At 45.3% G+C, this 20,744-nt stretch overlaps 1 protein-coding gene across 10 annotated transcripts in view; it reads left to right on the top strand.

Annotated features, from left to right (window-relative positions):
• Positions 1-20,744, top strand: part of HYLS1 (HYLS1 centriolar and ciliogenesis associated) — an 83,614-nt gene that overhangs the window by 48,673 nt on the left and 14,197 nt on the right. For all 10 annotated transcript variants that reach the window (XM_078786374.1, XM_078786373.1, XM_078786376.1 and 7 more), the window contains 5 exons: positions 4,292-4,556; positions 4,744-4,796; positions 11,224-11,351; positions 11,455-11,539; positions 11,624-11,684. In XM_078786374.1, coding sequence (XP_078642500.1) covers positions 4,292-4,556; positions 4,744-4,796; positions 11,224-11,351; positions 11,455-11,539; positions 11,624-11,684 — 592 coding nt within the window. The remainder of the gene's footprint in view (positions 1-4,291; positions 4,557-4,743; positions 4,797-11,223; positions 11,352-11,454; positions 11,540-11,623; positions 11,685-20,744) is intronic.

Here is a 20,744-nt window from a genome sequence, read left to right as displayed (position 1 = left end):
CTCTCTTTTGCCCTCGCTCTCTTGAGATTCAGGCTCTCGCAGGACGATCTCTCTCGTTGGCCCTGTACTCTGATGATCTCCCTGCCTGGACTCCCTGCACGTGCGCTTCGCAGACTCGCTGACTGCACTCGCTGACTTCGGGACAGGCTGTGTGGATTTCCGTGCATGCACGACTGAAGCTGACATCCCTGCCGCAAACATCCTCGAGGGGAACGCCCATCGAGCCGTCCGGGGCGAGCTGCACTAAGCGGCCGTGCTTTGAGCACGTCCTCTCCTTCCTCCCTTTCCCCGAGCGAGTCAGAGGGCCCTTGTCTGGGAAACGTAAGGAAGAACGGTTAAGTTTCTCTCCTGTGTCTCTTTTCTCTCACCGTTGTACATTTGTTAATAAACCTGTGTTTGTTTCCAACTTGGCCGTTTCCGTCTCTTCACCATTGGCCTCGCATTGCACGAAATAAAACTGCTCGATCGAGTTCATAGTAATTAACGGCACGAGTTATGTGACACGCAAACCGCTCGGACATATCAGACCAGCGTGACTCGTGTGAGGTTCAGCCCCCATCCTCGCGGCGGCGTGTGTATCGGAGGTACTCGGGTCGTGACAGGAAACCCTTCCACGCACTCGCTGTGGGTTTGGCGGCTGGAATTGCTCAGCAATCCGTCCTCCACGAGTATAGCGTGGGGGCGGCCTCATGGACTCGAAGCTCGAGGGGGAGAAGGGCTTAATCCCCCCTCAGTACGTTGACGGGCTCGAGATCCGCAACAATATACAAGATCGAGGCTCGTGAAAGAGCTAACATTAATCACACAAAAAGTCAAACCGACACAAACCGACACATAAAACACAAAATAAGGGGTAGACAAGATGGGGAGAGAGGGGGATGGACACAAACACAACATTTGAGATCAGGGACAAGGAGAGAACTGTGAGAGGGAGAGGGCTTGGGGGGGAGGTGGGAGAGGTATAAAACATATGGACACTGCAAGGACTTCCAGGAAAGAAGTTGGAATTTGGAAAACGTGTATCTGGGGTGAATTAGCGGGGGTAGAAAAGATCAAGGTTTTGGATGGGGGAAGACAAGAGATGGTGGTGAACAGCTGTTTTAAAGACATGGAGGGAGGAGTGGGATTGAAGATAGTGGGGGAGTTTGTTCCAGAGGCGGGAGAAAAGGGGAATGAAAGAGTGAAGGTGAGCAGAGAGCTTAGATTTTGGCAGTTTAACCGTATTAAGAGGGTTGCTGGCAGATCTTGTGCGACCTGTAGGAATATTTGGGGGACAGAGCACAGAGAGAGCTGGGGGTGCAAGGCCGGAGAGGAGTCGGTAGAAGACAGAAAGACCACAGCCGAGCTAGGTGTGAGGCAGGAGCACCGGCCCAGAGGGGGGAACAGTATTCCATTGAGCTGCGGATGAAAGCCTTGTATGTGGTGAGGAGCTCAGGTGTGCCAAGGAAGGACTTCGCATGACGGAGTATGCCCAGTCGGCGACTGGCTTTGGAGGCCAGCTTGGAAATGTGGTTATCCCAAGAAAGATGATGGCAGATAGTGAGACCCAAAAGCTTGAGCGACAGAACTTCTTGGAGAGGATTGTTGAGAAAGTAGATGGGAGGGTTTTCCAGACGGTCTTTTCGGAGAGACATATCATAAGAGTGTGAGATTTGTCAGGATTGAAAGACATGTTCCACTTGTTTGACCAGTCTGTGATTTTGTCCAGGTCTGCAGAGGGCGAGGAGGCTGCAGGCTGCCGATCTGAGGGATGAGGAATGGAGCGGCAGAGAGTGGAGACATCAGCAAAAAGATAGAGAGGATTTTCCAGAGAGTCGGAGAGACCATTGATGAAGACCAGAAAAAGCACAGGGCCCAGAACACTACCTTGGGGAACTCCAGCCAGAACAGGAAGGAGCGATGAGAGAAATCCATTCAGGGCCACACGTTGGCTGTGACCAGAGAGGAAGTCCGCAAGCCAAGCGTGGGGATTTCCATGGATACCTTAGGAGGAGATTTTGGTGAGCAGAGCTGGGTGCCAGACCGTTTCGAAGGCACGTGATATGTCAAGGGAGACAGCTCTGATTTCCTGTTTGGCATTGAGGGCCTCCATCCATTGTTGAGACAGCAGAAGCAACATGTCCAGAGTAGAATGACCTGGTCTGAATCCAAATTGATGATCGGAGATCAAGCCATTGGAGAAGAGGAAGGATTTGATATCCGAAGCAATGATGGATTCCATGACTTTGCTGATAATTGGGAGCAGGCTGATTGGTCTGTAGTTGCAAGGATCTGTTTTTGCACCTTTTTTGTGTAAAGCGGTGATGTTTGCTGATTTCCAAGATGCTGGCAGATGACCTTGAGCAAAAGAGAGGGTGAAAAGAACAGAGAGAGGGTGAGATAGATCGTGATGTTTTCATCCTGTGAGCAATGATCCTGATGTTTTCGCATGCAGGGTGAGCAATGATCATGATGTTTCACAGGCAGGGTGAGCAATGATCCTAATGTTTTGCAGGCAGGGTGAGCAATGATCCCGATGTTTCACAGGCAGTGTGAGCAATCATCTTGATGTTTTGCAGGCAGGGTGAGCAATCATCCTGATGTTATGCAGGCAGGGTGAGCAATGATCCTGATATTTCGCAGGACGGGTGAGCAATGATCCTGATGTTTCACATGCAGGGTGAGCAATGATCCTGATGTTTCACATGCAGGGTGAGCAATGATCCTGATGTTTCACAGGCAGGGTGAGCAATCATTCTGATGTTTGGCAGGCAGGATCATCAATTCATTTTGGTTTATTGAGAACCTGAAACCCTGGACAAGGCAGTCTGAAGACTGATATTTGTCAAGTTTACAATACTAAAACAGTTTCATAAAATGTACAAATATATATATGGAGAGTTAATAATCTTGTTTTGTTTTTTTTGTATGCAAAGTCAAGGCTCATGTGAGAGCTAACGCATACAACATGTACAACACATAAAACCATAAACAGAAACACACATGAAACATATAATAGAGAGTGGGAGACGAGAGGGGGGGGGGGGGGGAGGGGTGAGAGAGAGGGAAGCACAACAACAGTAGCGAACAAACAGGGACATCGGTAGATCTGTGGAATGGAGAGGGCTTGGGGGGAGGGGGGCAGGGTACACGGTATAAAACAAGTGGACACTACGAGGAATTTTAGGAATGAAGTCGGAGTTTGAAAGAGGTGGATTTGGGGTGTTTTACCGGGGGTAGAAAAGATCAAAGATTTGGATGTGGGAAGGTAAGACATGGTGGTGAACAGCTGTTTTAAAGACCTGGAGGGAAGAGTGGGATTGAAGAGAGTGTGGGAGTTTGTTCCAGAGGTGGGGAAAATCGGAATTAAAGAGTGAAGGTGAGCAGAGAATCTCGATTTTGACAGTTTCCCCAGAAGAGGGTTGCTGGCAGATATTGTGCATCCTTCAGGAATATTTGGGGGACAGAGCACAGACAGAGCTGGGGGAGCTAGGCCGGAGAGGAGTCGGTGGAAGACAGAAAGACCACCGACCTGCCTGTGGTGAGTGCGAGAGGCCCTCAGATCTGCTTCTAAAAGCTTTGGTTTCTACAGCGTGAAGCCGAGCTAGGTGTGAGGCAGGAGCACCAGCCCAGAGGGGAGAGCAGTACTCCATCAAGCTGCGGATGAAAGCTTTGCAAGTGGTGAGGAGCTCATATGTGCCCAGAAAGGACTTCACACGATGGAGGATGCCCAGTCGGCGACTGGCTTTGGAAACCAGCTTGGAAATGTGGTTTTCCAGGAAATAGGGCAGAAACATTAATATGCATATTATGCATGAAAACAAATGTATGGAATGAAAAAAATTCAAATTCGCCAGAAACAAGGACACATTTAAAGGAATCATCCTGATGGACATTAAACTGGGTGTCCTGTATACCAGCATTGATTGGTGGGCATACAAGATCCCGTGGTGTCTTTCTCTAAGAGTCGGTGAGCTATCGCCGGACCCTGAACAAATGTTAAATTCCTGCACACTCAGTCGAGTGTCCTGTATCGGAGTGGCGACCCGTCCAGGATTGTAACCCAGTCGAGAAATTGCTTTGACAGAACCGACGTTCTGCATAGAGTATGGTACCTGATAATGATAAAGGTAAATGTCTTGCTGATTTGCTCTGAATTTTGTTTCGATGTAGTTTACTAATGTTCGTACTTGCATTTACCGTGTAGGCCATTTAGTTTGTGTAGGCCGTTATTTATTAATTTAATTATTTAAGTATAAATGGTCATTTATTGATTGCTTGCAACATGAGTTCTGCTTTTTGTTTGAAACAGTCACCGCTGAACACGCAGCAGATCCATACTTGAGTCGTACAGTCCAAGCATCTGCTCAACCTCCCTTAGCGCAACCGCAGTCTGGTCAGACCAATGCGAGCACACGCCTCGTTTCTTTGGAATGCTTGCGTGAGTTTTCCAATTTCCAATCGTCACGAGCATCACGCAATGGCGACGTGTGTTCCACGACCAGCAATTCCATGAGCAGCAATTCCTCGAGCAGCAGTGGGCACAATGGCATGCATTTGAGACGCAAGGTCTTACGGTGAGTTGGGTTCGTTTACCTTGGTCATGAAGGGAACAGACTGCAATTTAGTGCCTGATCATATTGCTGCACAGACATTTAGGTTTGTTCTTCATGGCGTGAACTTTTCCATTGGGGGTGGGCACTTTTTTTTTCTTGGGAACACCATCAACGTTTCTTAATTACCCCTAACTCGCGTTGTGTGCAGTCACAAGAATGGCGCAACCCTGGTGTGTGACGAGTCTTCTCAAAGTGACGTCGGTGAGGAAGTTGATTTTGCTGTATCGGCTTGTTTATGACTTAAACATGTTATGTAAATAGATAGGATGGTTTGTTGATATTGACTTAAGGGCCTTGTCTGCAGATGCGGAGTGTTCACAAATCTCAACTAGAGTGTAGTTGATAGCATGGCATCGCGAATCCCCACACTTTCCACCTAAAGGAAGTTTTGAAAGATAGATGGCAAAAGGTTCCACCAGGATTGAATGAATGAATGATCGTTTTAAGGCCATTTTTCCCCGCTAGAGTGGGGGTTGGCCTTGCGGGCCCCATGACAATCATCATGGTTTCCTTTTTGAGGCAGTTTTTTTTTTATGGCCGGATGCCCTTCCTGACACCAGGATGCTCTTCCTGACGCCAGGATGCCCTTCCACCAGGATTGACCCAATATCAAATTTTAAGTTTAATATTTAATATAATAACAATATTTAATTGTTTTTCCAATTGGACCCGTGTGACCCCAAATCCCCATGCCCTGAGGTATGAACTGGAGGTCAAATCCAAAAAATGGTAACATATGTCATGCTTCCCCCAATGTTGATTGCATACAAGTTTCATTTTAAAAATGGGCCCGTAATTGCATTTTTTGGCATTAATGTGCCCCGGGTGGCTGGGCCAAAATTATACAGCAATTGCACCTTCGTAGCACGTGCTGATCATAATTACCAAGTTTGGTGAATTTCTCTGTTTGCCGATCTAGTTCTACTCTTTTAGACTGTTCTTTGGAATGTTTCCCTATCTTATCGCAAATTAGCATAGCTGTGAAATTGGAAAGGGAGTTGGGGATGTCGGCGGCAGAAAATATATCTCGCTTGTGTCACGCTTCCCTTTCGTACTGCTTAAAATCGTCTTTTCAGTTACCTCAATGTTACCATTTTTTGGATTTGACCCCCGGTTCATGTCACAGGGGGTGGGGACTCGGGGTCACAGGGCTCAAAACAGAAAAAAAAAAAACTTGAAGTTTGATGTTGGGTCATTCCTGGTGGAACCTTTTGCCATCTTTCATCTTTGATTTAGGTGGGAAGCATGGGGATTTACAGTGGCGCGACTTCGCTTTAGTTGGGATTGGGATGGCTTTGAAATCGTTCCTACATCGTGTGTGACAGCTTCCATCATTTGCTCCCATGGCGTGTCCTTAGCTAAGCAGTCTTGGCAAGATGTCCCCTCCTTCACCCCCAATTTTCAATATCCTCACCTTGTTAATTGTTGCTTTAGGATGCTCCTCACCCTTTGGCTACTTTTAGATGAAACATTCCCAGGTGGCTTTTTGCTTTCTCACCTTGAAATTTGATCAACCCATGCACACTTTGCTGCTGCTTTAGAAGTCTCTTCTTCATTTTATTTCTTCAATCTTTTTGTGTAATTGGCATCATGAATAATTTTTAATTATATAATAGGTTCACTCTCAGTGGTTATGTCTATTGTCATCCAGATCGATATCCAGGTCTTACCCTACCTTATTGGGTTGTTAGACAAAATAGAACTACAGTGGACGCTGTCATAGCCGAATGGAACTGTTCCTCAGGCCCTTCAGGAATGTTTCAAATCCAGATGTGGGAAGGAGATCCGCACCTCCCCACCCCAAGACCCTAAATAAACTCTTACAGTATTAGGTGGATTGGAGCTATTTATGGCAACAGCTGGCCTGGCAAGATGGCCCAGAGATACACACACGCTCCTCTAATGTGCCGACATTAGTTGGTGGATGTTAAAGATCCCACAGTGTCCTTTGCGAAGAGGAGGGCAAAAAGAAGTAGTAGATGACAATAACTCCAAAATGTCCTCTTTAGATGGATATAGTTATTATGTAGTCTTAGATAAAAGTTTTGCATTAAAAATATTTGAGATGATATGACAAAACTGGGTTGAGTGACTCTGTAGTTGAGGAGGGTTCGTCAGTGGAGGCAGAAGTGATTGGAGACCTGAAGAAGTCGGTGATTTTTTTTTTCCCCCAGTTTCTGAACGACCATAAGCAATTCAGGGAACTATATGTTCTTCTGAGATCCATTGGAGAAAGGTCGTCTCCTTATCTTCACTCTTTATTCCACTTCCCTATTCATACAGCTTTTCCTTTGGTTCTTTATTTTGGTTTACCCAGTTATGCACCATAGAAAGACCATTCCCTAATTTATGCAAACTCTCGCCCTTTCTGTAGTGTTCACAGACACAGTCGTTTTCTTGGATCATCATCACCACGCGTTTATGCTTTCTTGCTGTGACATAATGAATAAAACGTTGTTATAATGAGGTATTGGTGTTGGCTTAGCGGTTAGGGTGCTGGCTTGGGATCCTAGGATCCTGGGTTCGAATCCCGGTTGATCGCTGAATGAACGCCAGGGGGGTTGACTCAGCCTGTCATCCTTCCGAGGTCGGCAAATTTGAGTACCAGCTTGCTGGGATGAATGATCACGGTGTGTACCCCGATTTAGAATAGGTACACCGTATCCCTGCGCATCGTAAGAGCGTGACCAAGGGTTGGCGTCAGGAAGGGCATCCGGCCATAAAAACATTGCCTCAAACAGGGAACCATGATTGTCATGGGGCCCGCAAGGCTTACCCCCGCTCTAGCGGGGAAAATGGCCTTAAAACGATCATTCATAATGAGGTAGAATGATCTTTGCAAAGCACGTGCGACTGCCTCCAACAGAGGGAATCCCACAATGAGTATGAGGGAAGGGTGGAATCTCGGCAGATGCACGTGGTGACTCCGTCAGCCAATGAGTGGGTAGAAGATGTCGGAATGTGCATAGCCGGCCAATCGTAGCGACGACTGCCGCTACGCCTATGCTCGCCTCGGTGAATTTGAAATTTTAAGTGCTCCGTGAAAGTGTTCAGATATGGGAATTCTGGGAATGTGGGTATTCGGATATGAGAGTGTCCACTGTACACAAATGTGGAGATCGTGACTGAGCTCTGGAAGTACAATTCGGCCCCGGTTAACGTTGGGATTGCGTTCTTGTAAAGTGCAACTTCAAGCGAATCCATTTTCCGCATAAGAACCGATGTATAAAGGGTAGATGTGTTCTTTAGGACCAAATTCGGGAATCGTTTCTGTGTTACAACGCAATACAAGTTGATGTACATGTTCATATTTAAATGTTAAAACAATAAATCACTTGGTTTTGCTCCATAGGCCAGAAATGAGACTAGAAAGCAAAATGTTAAGAGTAACTTATGTGAAAATACCAAATTAGCACGTTGGTTGGAGTAAAATGAAGAGCTGGTCTTGCTGGTGAAGGTTAGTGGCGATCTGCATCGGCGGACATGTAGAACAATCGACGGAATCAACAGGAGAAGCATTTTAGCTCCAAAGAAGGGATAACACCTGAAACGTTGGCTTCTACTTGCTTCCCACGGCAGTTGGTGTACCTTGATGAACATGCTGTAGATTTCATCCGTAGTACGTCAATCGGTCGATCTACAGTGTGGGGAACCTTCTACCCCATTTGCACCTACAGGAAGCTTTGTGCAGGTATCAAGCCGACAGTTTATTCATTTATTTTCTTCCATGCTCGACAACCTTCAACCACAATTTGATGGAATGCAAAGCTCTGTGGAGCTTCTGGAATACAGACTTCATCTTGAACATTGTCACGTCAATGCTGGTATTGCTTCCTGCATCTTTTCTGAGATAGTGGACTCGTAAGTGAGCACCTTGTGATTGTAATGGGTACAAGTGTATATGAATCCGTTACGTGTCCCTTTCGGTGGTTGTATCTCTGGAAGGATGGAGTAGAGGTAGCTTATTTGGCTCTGAGCCGTCTAGTTTGGGTTCTATTCTCAGCCCAACTATAAACTTTCAGGATTGATGCTCTGAAAGCAAGGTGTTACATTAATGGGTATGTCATACCACTGATGGACGGTAAGCTTGGTGTCCTGTCCGCCAGCAATAGTCTGGATGTTAAAGATCTCACGGTGTCTTTTGACGAAGAGTAAGCAAAGGTATTGCTGGCATCCTCGACTAAATTTCGAATTGCTGCCCAAACTCTGAGTAACGCTCTGGTCTTCTCGTATATTCCTCAGTACCGCGTTACAAGGCCTGCTTACCTGGCAGTGTGATTTCTGTGCTGGTGGCAGTTCGTCTGTCGTGTGAACGGGCATCTTTGACTACTAAGGGCGACCATTATATTATACGTAGTTGTTTACAGCTCGGACTTTTTTTTTTTCTTTTTTCTTTTTTTTTGTATACAACATCGAGGCTCGTGAAAGAGCTAACATTAATCACACAAAAAGACAAACCGACACACAAAACACAAAAAACAAGGGGAGCGGCAGACAAGATGGGGAGAGAGGGGGAAGGATACAAAAGAGAGGGGAAGAGGGGGAAGGACACAAACGCAACATTTGAGAGCAGGGACATCGGGAGGACTTGGGGGGAGGTGGGAGAGGATTAAAACATATGAACACTGCAAGGACTCTGGGGTGAATTACCGGGGGTAGAAAAGATCAAGGTTTTCGATGGGGGAAGATAAGAGATGGTGGTGAACAGCTGTTTTAAAGACCTGGAGGGAGGAGTGGGATTGAAGGGAGTGGGGGAGTTTGTTCCAGAGGCGGGAGAAAAGGGGAATGAAAGAGTGAAGGTGAGCAGAGAGCCTAGACTTTGGCAGTTTAACCATAACAGGGTTGCAGGCAGATCTTGTGCGACCTGAAGGAATATTGGGGGGACAGAGCACAGAGAGAGCTGGGGGAGCAAGGCCGGAGAGGAGTCGGTAGAAGACAGAAAGACCACCAACCTGCCTGCGGTGAGTGAGTGAAAGGCCCTCGGCGTTGACTACATCGCAGGAGATTCCAATGATTCTGAAAGCTTTGGCCTCAACAGCGTGAAGCCGAGCAAGGTGTGAGGCAGGAGCACCAGCCCAGAGGGGGGGAACAGTATTCCATTGAGCTGCGGATGAAAGCCTTGTATGTGGTGAGGAGCTCAGGTGTGCCAAGGAAGGACTTCGCACGACGGAGGATGCCCAGTCGGCGACTGGCTTTGGAGGCCAGCTTGGAAATGTGGTTTTCCCAAGAAAGATCATGGCAGATAGTGAGACCCAAAAGCTTGAGCGACAGAACTTCTTGGAGAGGATTGTTGAGAAAGTAGATGGGAGGGTTGTCCAGTCGGTCCTTTCGGAGAGACATTGTAAGAGTGTGAGATTTGTCAGGATTGAAAGACATGTTCCACTTGTTTCACCAGTCTGTGATTTTGTCCAGGTCTGAAGAGAGTGAGGAGGCTGCAGACTGCCGATCTGAGGGATGAGGAATGGAGCGACAGAGAGTAGAGTCGTCAGCAAAGAGATAGAGAGGATTTTCAAGAGAGTCAGAGAGATCATTGATGAAGACCAGAAAAAGCACAGGGCCCAGAACACTACCTTGGGGAACTCCAGCCTGAACAGGAAGAGGAGATGAGAGAAACCCATTCAGGGCCACACGTTGACTACGACCAGAGAGGAAGTCCGCCAGCCATGCGTGGAGATTTCCATGGATACCAAAGGAGGAGAGTTTGGAGAGCAGAGCAGGGTGCCAGACCGTATCGAAGGCACGTGAAATGTCAAGGGAGACAGCTCTAATTTCCTGTTTGGCGTTGAGGACCTCCATCCATTGTTGAGAAAGCAGAAGCAGCATGTCCAGAGTAGAGTGACCAGGTCTGAAACCAAATTGATGATCAGAGATCAAGCCATTGGAGAAGAGGAAAGATTTAATATCTGAAGCAATGATGGATTCCATGACTTTGCTGATAATTGGGAGAAGGCTGATTGGTCTGTCGTTGCTGGGATCTGTTTTTGCACCTTTTTTGTGCAAAGTGGTGATATTGGCTGATTTCCAAGCAGATGGCAGATGACCTTGAGCAAAAGAGAGGGTGAAGAGAACAGAAAGAGGGAGTGAAAGAGCAGAAGAACATGCTTTTAGGACCCGTGGGCTGATGCCGTCAGGACCAGTTGCAGAATCAGAGTCGAGGGTTGACAGAAACTTTTCCACCTTGTCAGGAGGAAAGGACACAGAGTCCAGGAGCAGCTGGGTACGACTGGGTACGGTGGGTACAGAGAGGGATGGGTTTGGGACACAAGATTTAGAGGCAAACACAGAGTTGAGGCATTCAGCTTTTTCACGTGCGGAGTCAGCCGTTAAGCCGTTTGAGGTGAGGGAGGGGATGGAGGGGGAACAAACACCAGAAACAGATTTGACCAGACGCCACCAGGATTTGGAAGAGGGTGACAGATAAGAGAGTTCGGTCTTGAGAATAGACTTACTAATAGACAGTCAAAATCTTAAGCAAGTAATTGTATGATCTCGGTGGTTATCTTTGGAATAATTTCTTTGTGTGGAAGATTTGTTGCACGAGATGCACGGATGCATAATTGAAGGTTTGCTCAAGTACAAATGTTTGTCATGTAATCCCTTAAATTGTCCATCTCCTCCCCTTGCCCAGACTCGGTTGGCAATGCCGAGTTCCTGCCACTACCGGTTGCCTCCGGTGAAGACTCTGGCTCTGTGATCGAGAGCGAGGTTTGTTCCATGAACAACGGGCACGCACAGGTGCTGCCAAGGTCTGCTCCGGCAAGTGTTTGCACATTTTATTCTCTGTCATCGTTTCTGGTTTATATTTGCCAGTGAATTTGGGCAGAGCGTTTTATTGTTTTTTTTCCTTATCTTAACACAGGCGGCGCAGCGATTTGCAGGTTGTGACGATGGTTGTTACGCTGTAGGTTGGGACGATGGTTGTTACGCTGTGAATTACCCCTCACGTGAGTGTTAAAACAATTATCCTTTGAATGGCGTTTTCTGCCGACAGTGGCGTGAGTATGTGCCTCTGAATGTGTGCGCCTCAGTCATTCGACCGATGGAGCACCCACATACCAGAAATCTCAAGAAAATGGATCCGGTTGCCAGGTATGTGGAATGAACGTACCTGCCTTTATGAGCGGTTCGAGTGAAAAATCACGTGCCCTGCCCACCACAAACCTATCCATCTTGTGGGCCAAGCTAAAGGCGATTCTGATATTGTGTACATTTAAAGTGAGGTGATAATTGCAAGTTGTGGCAAACAAGTTGATTGATCCACCTGGAAATCAAATTGTGATGTTGAGTGACTTTTGTATTATTACAAGTAAAGATGGATACAAGTAACCAAATGGTGCTTGGTTTTCTGACTAGACGGGCCTTGCATTCTACCACCTCCATCTGTACTAATAGTCAGTAGTTTGCTGCATATTACGGTTGTGCTTCTCGTACCTTGTTAGACAGACACGCATTCACAACAGTTGCACAAATGCCATGACAAAATAGGCCTACTATGAGGGTGGTTTAAGGTTCACGTGGACTCTTTATTGTAAGTCATCTATCTATAATTCCAGTAATCTCTGTGTGTTTGTTTGTACGTTTGTACGTTTGTTTGTTTGTCTGTGACCGCTGTTTCTCGACAACCACGGGTCCGATATACTTTAAACTTGCCAGGTATATTGCTGAGGACCCGAGGATGTGCCTTTTCAAGGTTTGAAATTAATCGGACAAGTACTTACCGAGCTATGGCGATTTAGCCGTTCGCCGTTCGCTTTGGCGTTGCGAATGGACCAAACCATTGCATGTAAATAGAGGGGGGGGTTCTGTGGTCGTTGCGAATGGACCAAACCATTCATGTAAATAGAGGGGGGGGGGGGGTTCTGTGGTCGTTACTGCCACGTGGTTTCAAAGTTTTTTTTTGTTGTTGTTGTTTGCACGCATGTTTTTTTGCACCCACGTACGGGCACGCCCTAGGATGTTTACACACACACACACCCCTACACAAATTTTTTTTTTTTTTTTTTTTTGGCAAGGAACGGGCACCCACGTACGGGCACGTCCTAGCTTATATATAGTACGGGCATGCCCTAGTATCTATAATGGAGCAGAAGCCTGGTGTTTGATTAGCGGTTAGGGTGCCGGCTTGGGATCCTAGGATCCTGGGTTTGAATCCCGGTCGATCGCTGAATGAACGCCAGGGGGGTTGACTCAGCCTGTCATCCTTCTGTGGTCGGCAAATTGAGTACCAGTTCACTGATAATTCCCTGTGTGTCGCAAGAGGCAACCAACAGGGTTGGTGGCAGGAAGGGCATCCGGCCATAAAACATTGCTTCAAAAAAGGGACCAAGGTGCCCAAAAAAGGCCAACCCCTGCTCTGCAGGAAACATGGCCTCTAAAGGTGGTTCAATCTTATTATAATAGAGCAAACGTATATGGTTATGTATGTTTACATATTTTCCGGTGTATCAACCGGAAATCAAGTGTATCAACACCGTATTCCGGTGTATCAACACCATATGCTATGAAAACGTCTTCTTCTTCTTCTTCAAATAAATTTAATTCTTCAAACACCCTCTTAATTAACCCTCTTAATTACGTTGAGACTGCTAAGACCCCTCAGACCTTTGACACCCTTTAATTCCACCAAGACCCATGAAGTCCCAAAATACCCTTAAAGACCCAAAATATCCTGAAGACCCAAAACACCCCAAATACCCAAACCAAAATACCCTTGAAGGCCCTGAGGTTCAAAAATACCCTGAAGACCCCAAAGACCCAAAATCCCCAAAACACCCCGAATACCCGGAAGACCTAAAAGACCCCGAAGACCCAAAACGCCCAGAATACCCAAAACACTCTGAAAACCACAAAGACCTTGAAGACCAAAAATACCCCAAAGACCCAAAATACCATTGACGGCCCTGAAGACCCAAAAGACCCCGAAGACTCAGACCCAAAATACCCAAAGACCCAAATACCCTTAAAGACCCAAAGGAACCAAAAGACGCTAAAGACCCAAAATCCCCTGAAGACACAAAAGACACTGAAGACCCCGAAGACCCAAAACACCCTGAAGACCCAAAACACCCCGAAGACCCAGGAAGACCCAAAACACCCTGAAGACCCCCAAAGATCCTTTAGACCAAACATACCCTTAAATACCAAGAAGAACCAAAATACCCCAAAGACTCTTAAAGACCCATCAGAAATAAAAGACCCTTAAGACCCTTAAGACCCAAAAGCCCCTGAAGACACCAAAGACCCTGAAGACCCAAAACACCCCAAAGACCCAAAGTAGCCTTATAGGCCCAGAGGATCCAAATGACCCTGAAGACCCAAAATGGCCATGAAAACCCAAAACACCATGAAGACCCAAAAGACACCGAAATGGTCAAAGATGCCTATCCCTCTGAACTGACGTGTGGTGAGGCACGCAGAGCGTGCCGAGTCACGCTAATCTATCTATAATTCCAGCAATCTCTGTGTGTCTGTGTGTCTGTGTGTCTGTGTGTCTGTGTGTCTGTGTGTCTGTGTGTCTGTGTGTTTGTCTGTGACCGCTGTTTCTCGACAACCACGGGTCCGATATACTTGAAACTTGCCAGGTATATTGCTGGGGACCCGAGGATGTGCCTTTTCAAGATTTGTAATTAATCGGACAAGTACCTACCGAGCTATGTCCAAAAAACGCTTCAACCAATCAGAGAGCAGCGAGCTATCACGTGTGCCGAACCGTTAATGCAATGCAAGCGTTAATGCGTTAATGCAAGGCTTTTCTTTTTTTCCCTCTTCTCTTTCTACTTTTCCTTGCGATTAAATTGCAAACAGCCAAAATACGTTGGCGCTAATTGAATAATTGGCCATTAACACTAAAATAATCGTAACTGCGATATGCCAACTTCCGGACAGTGCAGCCTTCCATGTTGTTGTTGTTTGCAGCAGCTGTTTGCAGCAAGGCAAGGCTTTTCTTTTTTTCCCTCTTCTCTTTCTACTTTTCCTTGCGATTAAATTGCAAAAAGCCAAAATACGTTGGCGATAATTGAATAATTGGGCATTAATAGATAGATAGATAGATATGCGATATGCGAACTTGAAGACTTCACTGTTGTTGTTGTTTGCAGCAGATGTTTGCAGCAAGGCAAGGCTTTTCTTTTTTTCCCTCTTCTCTTTCTACTTTTCCTTGCGATTAAATTGCAAACAGCCAAAATACGTTGGCGCTAATTGAATAATTGGCCATTAACACTAAAATAATCGTAACTGCGATATGCCAACTTCCGGACAGTGCAGCCTTCCATGTTGTTGTTGTATGCAGCAGCTGTTTGCAGCAAGGCAAGGCTTTTCTTTTTTTCCCTCTTCTCTTTCTACTTTTCCTTGCGATTAAATTGCAAAAAGCCAAAATACGTTGGCGATAATTGAATAATTGGGCATTAATAGATAGATAGATAGATATGCGATATGCGAACTTCCGGACAGTGTAGACTTCAAACTATGTTGCCGTTAAACTATGTTTTAAAACGAATTCAAACTGCGATTAAATTAAAACGATTCATCCTAACTGCGATTTGCGAACTTCCGGACAGTGACGACTTATCTTCCGGCAGCCAATCACAGAACGCTCTGTTGCGTAGGCGTGGCCGATGTGAGACGAGCGGAGCTGAGCGCGTTACGAGCTGACCGCCATTACGGTACGTAATTCGATTTCTTATGCGCATTATTTCTCCCAATTCAGTCAGAGCGAAGGGCGGAAGCGAAGAGCGTTGCTTTTTTTGTTTACGGGCGTACGGGCGGGGTAGAGCGTACGGGTAGCGTTTTTTTTTTTTTTTGGCCACGGAACGGGCACCCACGTACGGGCAATGCCCTAGTATCTATAATGGTGTGTGTGTGTGTGTGTGTGTGTGTGTGTGTGTGTGTGTGTGTGTGTGTGTGTGTGTGTGTGTGTGTGTGTGTGTGTGTGTGTGTGGGGTGTGGTGTGTGGTGTGTGGTGTGTGGTGTGTGGTGTGTGTATATACACGATTATAAATGTGTGTATATATAAATGCAACCAAATTTTGAATGTTGCCTAAGGGTACCCCGGGTATGGTGTCTGCTTGGGTAGCATACCTGGGAGAGGGGGTTCATGGTCTGAGGAAGACCCCAATTCTCTTTATGTAAATGTGTACCGTATAGTGCCAACCGATGGTAGCTGGTAATACATATCATTTACAGTATAAATAAAGTTTAAACAATATTCATTACAGTGATGTTGAAATCTTGAGACTTATTTGAAATTTTCAAAATGTTTAATTTCTCATTTTAAATGGAGGGTCAAACCAAAGCAAACAGCACTGAACTTCGCAGCGAAATGGAATTAAGTTGTGGCCATTGAGAAGAAGAAGAAGTTGGTTGATGAAGATTATGTTAGCTGACTTCCTGGCAGATGGAAGATGACCTCGGGCAAATGACAGGGTGAATAGAGCAGAATTTTGTGAAGTACAACATGTCGTCTTTTGAAGAATTCCGTCAGTGAATCGATGGGTAAAAATGCCTATACATACACACATGCAGAAAACACTTGAATTTCATGGTTTTGACCAATCACAGGTAACCTCTTTATGTACCGATTTAGTTATCATGGGGTTGAATTTTCACCAATCGTGGTTTTTTAGCTGAGCGGTGATAGTTATCTCCCAGTCCCACCACAAGCCTTTTGTTGTTTCTTGGGCGCCCTCAATGGTTCAGCCGAATACAACAACAACAACATGCATTTTAAGGCCTTTTTTTTTTTTTTGTATACTGATCAACACCAACATCTCACCATTGTTAGCAAAAATTGTTCTATATTCATCAAAAACTTCCCCCAAGTCTTCCAATCAGTCACAATTCCTCTTCCCTCTTTATGGTATTGCATCATCCTGATTGAGGTACCCGTTCCGAAAGCTGATTATCATTTCTAAATTTATCTCTGTTAACTCCTTGTTTAGGACATGATGTTTTGCAACCAAGCAATTGGTAAATTCCCTGATTATTTAAACTGTGCAAGTCTTTTTCACATACTTCCGCACGACACGGGTAATTCTCACAACTGGAAACGCGGGTTTCACGACTTTTGTTGGGATCGTGTATGGAATTTGAACCTGGGCTCGCAGTGTCACAAAGCACATAAACAAATGGGAATGCCAAACAGGTTCAATATGTTTTGTTACTGGCTCATGCTACCTTGTTTATCACGAGGTATGCTTGAGCTTGAGCCCAGTTGTTTCTGCGAATGGAGCCCGACAACAGTTGGAGTCGACTACTGTATCTCCTAACTTTACACGGCAATTTGAGTATAAATTTGTGAAGGATTTGACCAAATTCCCATTCGCTTTTAAGAAACTTGAATGTTTTATGCAAAACTCGTTATGGCAATCTAGGCTTGATCACCATCCTGTTAGAATTTTTTTTTTTTTTGGTATACTAAGTCGATGCTCGTGTAAGAGCTAACACATCTATAATAATAAAAGGCAGTGTTCGTCTGTCCGTCTACCTCATAACTCCAAAACCATGAAACCTAGCGGCCCCAAACTTTGCATGTATACACCTGGACCTCCAACAGATTACAGTGATGAAAACTGAGTGTATGGTTGTGTTATAAAACCCTTTCTGAAGATGATTAACGAGGTGCTCGTAAGAAAAAACCCGAAAAAGCCTTATCAATATGGTGGCCCGCCATCTTGGTCAGCCAAATGCCAGTGCCACTCGCTGGGTTCTTAAGCCGCCATTTTGTTTCGTCCTATTCAAACGTGCCTTGCCTTGGAAACACGATCGATTTATCATTGCATAATTGAATCGTATCATCAAAATCTGGATTCCGATATGCGGATTGGATCCTGTAGACGAAATAAATGTCCAAATCTGGAGTGTAATCTGACAAAATTTACCATTTCTAGTGATTTCTATAACTACGTGTATATATTCATTTATTTAAGCGAGGCTGTCATTCTCCTTCTGGGGTTAGTTTTTTTTATTAGTCCCCTACCAGTATACACCGGAGGGGACTATAGGTTTGCACTCTGTCCCTCCGTCTGTCCGTCCGTCTGTCTGTCTGTCAGTCTGTCAGTCCGTCACGCAAAGAACAGTTTTCCGGACTTTCTTTCTAAACGCTTAAAACTAATGATTTCAAACTTGGCACATGGTTTCCTCATGATACGTTACAGATGAAGTTCGAACTTCACGACGTTTCGATCATTTTTGACAAAGTTATGGCACTTTGAACTTTGGGAATTCTGATAATTCTGATGATCCTTAACTCAGTGCCATTTTAAGTTTAAATTTCCTTTAAAAAAGATTTTCTCTGCAATAATAGGACCGATTGAGATCAAATTTTCACCAAAGGTGGGACTCGGTCTGTAGAATATTTTAATGGTAATTATGACGTCACAGGTCACGTGCTTCGGGCGCCATATTGTTTTTCGTGAAAACACGAAAACCCCTTTTTCTCTGCAACGGCTGAACAGATCGAGGCCAAACTTTGCAGGCAGAATCGCATACCCATGACGAACAAAAAAGTCAGCGAGCGTGACGTCATGCGTCACATGGTTTCAGAGTTATGACGTTTTTAAGCATGAACCTTTAAAACCGAGCCCCTCCCTCATTTTTGATCCAATCGAGGGGAAACTTCACAGATCTGTTCCGCATGTCAGTCTACTAAAATGTCCTTTTGGAATTTGCGATAGCTCACGTGGTTTGGCAGATATCGTTAATTAAACGAAAATATTTTAAGAAATGGATATCTCTTGAATCGCTTTATTGATCGACGTGAAACTTCATACTATATTAGAAGTCATGAAGAGTAACAAGTGTGCAAAATTTCAAGATGATTGGATGTACGGTCTGGAAGCTAGAAGTTGTTATTGCGTGAAGAAGAAGAGGCATCAAGTGTGCGGATTTAATTATTTATCACATGTACAGACTGAAAGCATCGTCGGGCGGTCATTTTAACCTCAAATAAAATTCTCATTTAAGATTTGTCAATAGCTGAGGTATATTAACAAACGAATAAAACAGATTTGGTCAAATTCTGACTTTTAACTCGATCGCATTTGACACAGAGTTGTGACAAGCTGAGGAAGAAGAAACCTCGCATTGGCTTCTCCAATGTGCCATAAAAAAATGGATATCTCTTGAATCGCCAGCACCTCAGACCGTGAGTTGGTAATTATATAATTCACACAGTGCAATATGTGCAGGCTGCTCCACGGAGCGACCTTGCGGGCTTATCAACGAGGCGAGGCGTGACACACATGTGATACAGCATACCTCAGATCAAGTTTGAAAACCAGCATCAACAGTAAATAAATTTGCATATTCGATCATTTTTGATAAAGTTATGGCACTTTGAACTTTGGTAGGGGACATGTATTGCAGCGCAATACTCAGAATGCTTGTTTAACTTGATAATAATTTTTAACTTTTAAACTTCACTCTTTCATTCCTCTTTTCTCCCGCCTCTGGAACCTGCCTTTTCTTCTTTTTTTTCTCCCGTCTCAATATCCCACTCCTCCCTCCAGGTCTTTAAAACAGCTGTTCACCACCATCTCTTATCTTCCCCCATCCAAAAGCTTGATCTTTTCTACCCCCGTTAAAACACCCCAATCCACCTCTTTCAATCTCCAACTTTTTTCCTGAAATTCAAAATAGTGTTCATTTGCTTTATACCGTGTACCCCTCTTCCCTACTCCCCTGCCCCAGCCCTCTCCCTTCGACAGATCTCTCAATGTCCTTGTTCTCTACTGTTGTGCTTCCCTCTCTCTCCCCCTCTTGTCTCCCGCTCCCTTTATTGTATGTTTTATGTGTCCGTTTATGTTTTTACGGCGTAGTCCATAGGGCAAAGCAGTCTAGAACAGTGTTTCTCCGCCTGTATGTACTAATGTACTATGTATGTATGTACAGTCACGTGTAAAAATAAGTACACCCCATGTAAAGTTTTGACTTTTTCAACATATTTCAACATACAGCTATTTGATCTTCATTTCAACAATATTGATAGATAAAGGTGATATACAGACTTGGCATTTAATATGGAATATATATTTTTTCTTGACTTGGGTTTACTTTCTGAACTCAGTATATCAATCTGGTGAGTTTATTTTACCCTTCGGTGATGTCTTTGTTGAAAGAACCATATCACTGATTGTCTTTCGCAGCAAGAAGTCAATAACAGGATTATATCACAGGTGGCGTGACAAAATGTAAGGACAGGTACATTTGACGATTGGCTTCACAATCGGGTATATAAGGGTTGTTGCGTTCTGTATTAGTGGAAAACAACTGCTGCACGTCTACAAAAGTTTTTGCCGCTTCCTCTGGAGATGGTCCGTCAACTTGACAATGCTGTTTGTCATGGAGTGATGGCTTTACGAAATTCTGGCATGAAACAGCGTGCTATTGCTCGGCAGTATGGCATCACTCAAGGTCAGGTGTCAAAGATCCTGAAACGAAATGCTCAGAGGGGTGTCCCTACTCCAATACCGAGGCCAGGACGTAGGGCTGAGTGGCAGCAACTGACAAATGTGCCTGTATCCAGTAGGCTAGTCAACCAACGACTGGTTCAAGCAGGTTATCGTGCCAAGCGTCCCCTGAGAAAGCCACGCCTGACCAGACAACACAGCCAGCGCCGATTTCAGTGGGCCAGAGAGCACCGTCAATGGCAGCCAGGACACTGGAATCACGTGACCTTCAGTGACGAGTCTAGATTTCTGGTCTATCGTCAAGATGGCCGCGTCCGAGTGCGCAGACAAGTGCATAAAGCCCACAACGAAGATTGTATAGTGCCAAGAGTCCAAGCTGGAGGTGGTGGGGTGACCGTTTGGGATGCTTTTCATGCAGGGGGCAAAACTGACCTGGTTGTTCTGAATGGAAACCTGAACCAGTTCAAGTACAGGGCCATTCTGGAAGAAACATTGCTTCCATTTGCTCGTGCAGCCTTTCGAGGAAACTTTGTCTTCCAAGATGACAATGCACGGCCTCATCGTGCTCGCATGATCCAACACTTTCTTGCTGACCGTGGTGTAGAGCATATGGAGTGGCCTGCCATGTCCCCGGATATGAATCTGATAGAGAACTCGTGGGCAGAATTAACGCGTCAAATCGACAACTTGGACCAGCAGCCTACCTCTGTGCGTGAATTGCAGCAGACTATTGTTACTGCATGGC

The sequence above is a fragment of the Myxine glutinosa genome, chromosome 11 (assembly GCF_964187855.1).
Source record: "Myxine glutinosa chromosome 11, kmMyxGlut1.1, whole genome shotgun sequence".
NCBI classification, from domain to species: Eukaryota; Metazoa; Chordata; class Myxini; order Myxiniformes; family Myxinidae; genus Myxine; species Myxine glutinosa.
Note: the sequence above shows the minus strand (reverse complement) of the source record. Positions and strands in the feature narration are given on the sequence as shown.